Source organism: Hordeum vulgare, chromosome 2H (assembly GCF_904849725.1).
Source record: "Hordeum vulgare subsp. vulgare chromosome 2H, MorexV3_pseudomolecules_assembly, whole genome shotgun sequence".
Classification (NCBI taxonomy): Eukaryota; Viridiplantae; Streptophyta; class Magnoliopsida; order Poales; family Poaceae; genus Hordeum; species Hordeum vulgare.
The window spans coordinates 541753996-541757627 of NC_058519.1; the positions used below are offsets into that span (position 1 = coordinate 541753996).

Here is a 3632-nt window from a genome sequence, read left to right on the forward strand (position 1 = left end):
GCAATGGTAAGATGATTAAAGTGTGGAGGGATCCGTGGGTTCCAAGAGGCCCATCCTTAAGGCCAATCGCTGCTAAAGGGCGTTGTCGACTGAACAAAGTTTCATATTTCCTCCACGGCAATGGGAGATGGGATATTGTACTTCTGAACACCTTCTTTACCCCAACTGATGTGCAAGTAATTCGAGCAATCAGAACTTACCCAAGTCGAGAGGAGGATTTAATTTCCTGGTTCCTTGGTACGTTCGGCCAGTTTAGTGTTAAAGCAGCTTACCACCTAGCCAAGCAAGAGCACGTGGAGACACATGACAATAGTGCTTGCAGCGCGAGACCTGAAGGAGACCGCCCCTACTGGAACCTTATTTGGCAGGCCAGAGTTTCAAACAAAATGTGTTCCTTTGCATGGAGAGTGGTTGTAGATGCACTCGCAACAAATGAATGCAAAGCTAGACACCATATCCCAGTGCATGTTGCATGTCGGGTGTGCGGTGCGATGGAGGATAGTTTCTTCCATGCCCTGGTGATCTGCCCAAAATCTCTGGAGCTTTGGGATTTGATGCGACAAGACTGGTCGCTGTCGGCTGAAGAGAAGCTTGTGGATACGGGCAAGGAATTGTTGTTTGGCATCTTGGCCTACCATAACGAGGAAGTTCGTACTATGATTATTATCCTGCTATGGTGGATTTGGAGTCTGCGTAATGATATGCTTCATGACAAGATGGTCCCTCCACCAGAGATCTCACGATCATTCCTCCTAAGCTATTTGAGTTCGTACAACCAGGCTCACATGTATGGTATAGAAGACATACTTAAAGGGAAGATGCCCGTAGTCGACACGCCAAGATGTTTGGTTCTCATTCAGAAGGAAATCAAACCATGGCCAAAACCACCTCTGGGTTGGGTGGCCTTATCGCGGTGGATGGAGCCTTTGTAAAGGAAACTGGGAGGGCAGGTTCAGGTATGATTCTACGAGACTCGGAAGGCGCGGTCATCTTTTCTGCATATCGCTATCTATACCATTACAAGGATGACCTTGAATCCGAAATCAGTGTTGTCCTTGAAGGAGTCTATTTCAGTGTGCAACATTTTGAACTTCCTATAGTGATTCAATCTGATAGCTCCATCGTGGTGGCGGAGCTTAGGGATGACTCTCTCCAACGATCAACATATGATCATCTTATGATGGAAATCAAAAAGCTTTTGGAATCGCGTGGTTTTATTCCGCAGAAGATTGATGGTCATTAAAATAGAGTTGCTCATAGTCTAGTTGCTCTGAAGGTAGCACCGCGTGTTGGTTGCGCCATGTTTGAGACAGTATCACACCTTTTATTTTAACAGACTGTAACACTACTTCAGAGGAATAAAACTCTTTTATCCCGTAAAAAAAACTTCTCCGAAATAATCAAATTTACTGGAACAATGAAATGTTGGCATCATTTGGATGTTGTCCAGAAATGTTTATTTACTATGTTTATATTACCTATATCTTAATACAGAAATCCAAATTACATGCGGAGAATGTATAGAGATCCCCGAATAGACAGGGCGGTAGAGGAGTACGAGCATCGCTAGAACGGTTTTTGCGCGTCGATCAATTCAGACCTAGCAAGTGAGGTTGTTCCCCGGGTCGACGCCGAACTGCTTGCAGTAGTCCATGTAGTAGCCCGCCCGCGCGTTCACCAAGTCTGGCTTCTTGCCGTCGCACTCCACGTAACCGTTGATTGCCCTGGTCGTCGCGCCGAACCCCTGCGGCAGGACCTGGTGCACGTTGGTCATCCAGAACCAGAACGCCGCCTGGAACGTCAACGCCGGGTCCTGCGCCACCGCCTCCGGGTTGTCCAGCCCGTTGAACTTGAGCTTCTCCCCGGCCGCCCCGTAGTTGTAGTTCCACGTCAGCTGCAGCGGCCCTCGCCCGTAGTACCCCTTCCCCTGGGAACACGGCCACTGCGGGTAATTCGTGTTGCAGTATTCACTGGCCGGCTTGCTCGGCCCGTCGATCTCCTCGATGTAGCACATGTCTGCACACGGCTAGCTTAGTTATGGATAGTGTTGGTATATGAATATGAGCACTGCTTTTGTGTAGTAACTTACGTCCAGTCTCCTGCGTGACGTGGGCGAAGAAGGCGGCTATCTCCCTCTTGCCGTCGTCGCTCGTGCTGCCTTTCCCGAAGTCGGGGTTCGCCTGGGCGCCGTCAAGGAACGACTGGCGCGTGTAGAAGCTCTTACCGGGGCACCCGTCGGCGGTTGCCTGTGACTTGATCCCGTCGAAGAACGCGTCGGTGACGACGCTCTCCACGGGATCGCCGCTCCCGCCGCCGCTCGCCGTGCACGGACCCGACGCACAATCTGTTCCGCAGTAGCTGGAATTGGTCCCGCAATAACCGTACTTGCTGCAGCACTCGTTCGGCTGGCAGCCGCAGTTCTGCGCCGCCGCCAGCCCGGCGCCGGATAGGACCAGTGCTGCTAGCCCGAGAGCCAGGATCGACATGGGCGACTTCGCCATGTCAAAACAAGGTTTGCTTTTGCTTACGATGTAAGGGTAGCTGGGTAGGTGACTGTATACATGGCAAGGCGTGGTGGCAAGCGGCTTATATAGACAGCGCAGGTTCATCTTGTGGACGGCATTTGCATTTGCGTCAAGGTTCGACTAGATCAAACCGACCTTCGTTCCAAGAATCACGCGGCTCGTCGACTATCAAGACTTTTCGTTGCAGGGGGTCGTGTTTCAAAGCTTGGTTCGATGCGTACCCTGCACGCCCTTGCCCTTGCTGTCGCGCTGTACGATAGTTCGGCAGTTCAAGACCAAATGCTTGTCGTGTTGATCGGGGAATTAATCCCAGCGTGCTGCTCCCTCCAATTTCGATCTTTTTTCCACGTCGGTGCCTGGTAGCTAGTGCCGTTACCCTTCTGATGCGTGTATTGTGCATTTGTGCTCACTGCTCGGTAGTCATTTCTTCTCTCTGCGCGGTCACTAGTGAGTTACACATGCATATCCGGGTTCAAGGAAGCTTCACGGAAAGCACGAATTTATTCATACCCAGCAAGGCAACAAAAAGCATCTTGATTAGTCTAGAAAGGAAGACTTTTCATGTCAAGTCCAGTGTGGAAATGCCGGGTCATTCGACGGGTAAGGTACGCGCATGTTGCTGTCAAAGATTGGTAAGGGCATGAGTCACGCTGGCAATGGGGATCATTCAGGCGGATATTGGACTCCAAAAATGCTAAACGTAAAAAGGCTAACACATGGTTACACGTTGACTATGATTCTTTATTCCTAACTAACTTTTTTCCTGATTTTTAAAGAAGGTGAAGTTTGATCCATGTAAACTTATGTACGTGTAACATCTCTGTTCATGTAACTATTTTTCATGCACGTTCTCGTCCCACATTCGTCCGTAGGATACAAAGATTTTTATCCCCATCCCGTCATGTTCTTTTGTCTCCATAGAAAAACCCATACGGACAAGGAAGCGGACTTTTGACTCCGGGCGGCAGGCGCCCCTGGTATCTGGACGGTGCAGAATGGCTTTAAAACCTGTTGTTAAGGTAGTGAGTTTCTATTTATAAAACTAGTAAAGAATTTTCAATGACCAATACGACTCGTATATCAAGCGGCGTCCACCAGAGATGACAT

At 49.5% G+C, this 3632-nt stretch overlaps 1 protein-coding gene across 1 annotated transcript; it reads right to left on the reverse strand.

Annotated features, from left to right (window-relative positions):
• Positions 1–1434: 1434 nt before the first annotated feature.
• LOC123430460 (chitinase 5-like) lies at positions 1435–2581 on the reverse strand. Its single transcript, XM_045114331.1, has 2 exons — positions 2090–2581; positions 1435–2016 (listed from the first exon to the last, which is right to left on the reverse strand). The coding sequence occupies exons 1-2, from the start codon at positions 2499–2501 to the stop codon at positions 1601–1603; spliced, it is 828 nt and encodes a 275-aa protein (XP_044970266.1). The 5' UTR covers positions 2502–2581; the 3' UTR covers positions 1435–1600.
• Between the last annotated feature and the right edge of the window lie 1051 nt (positions 2582–3632).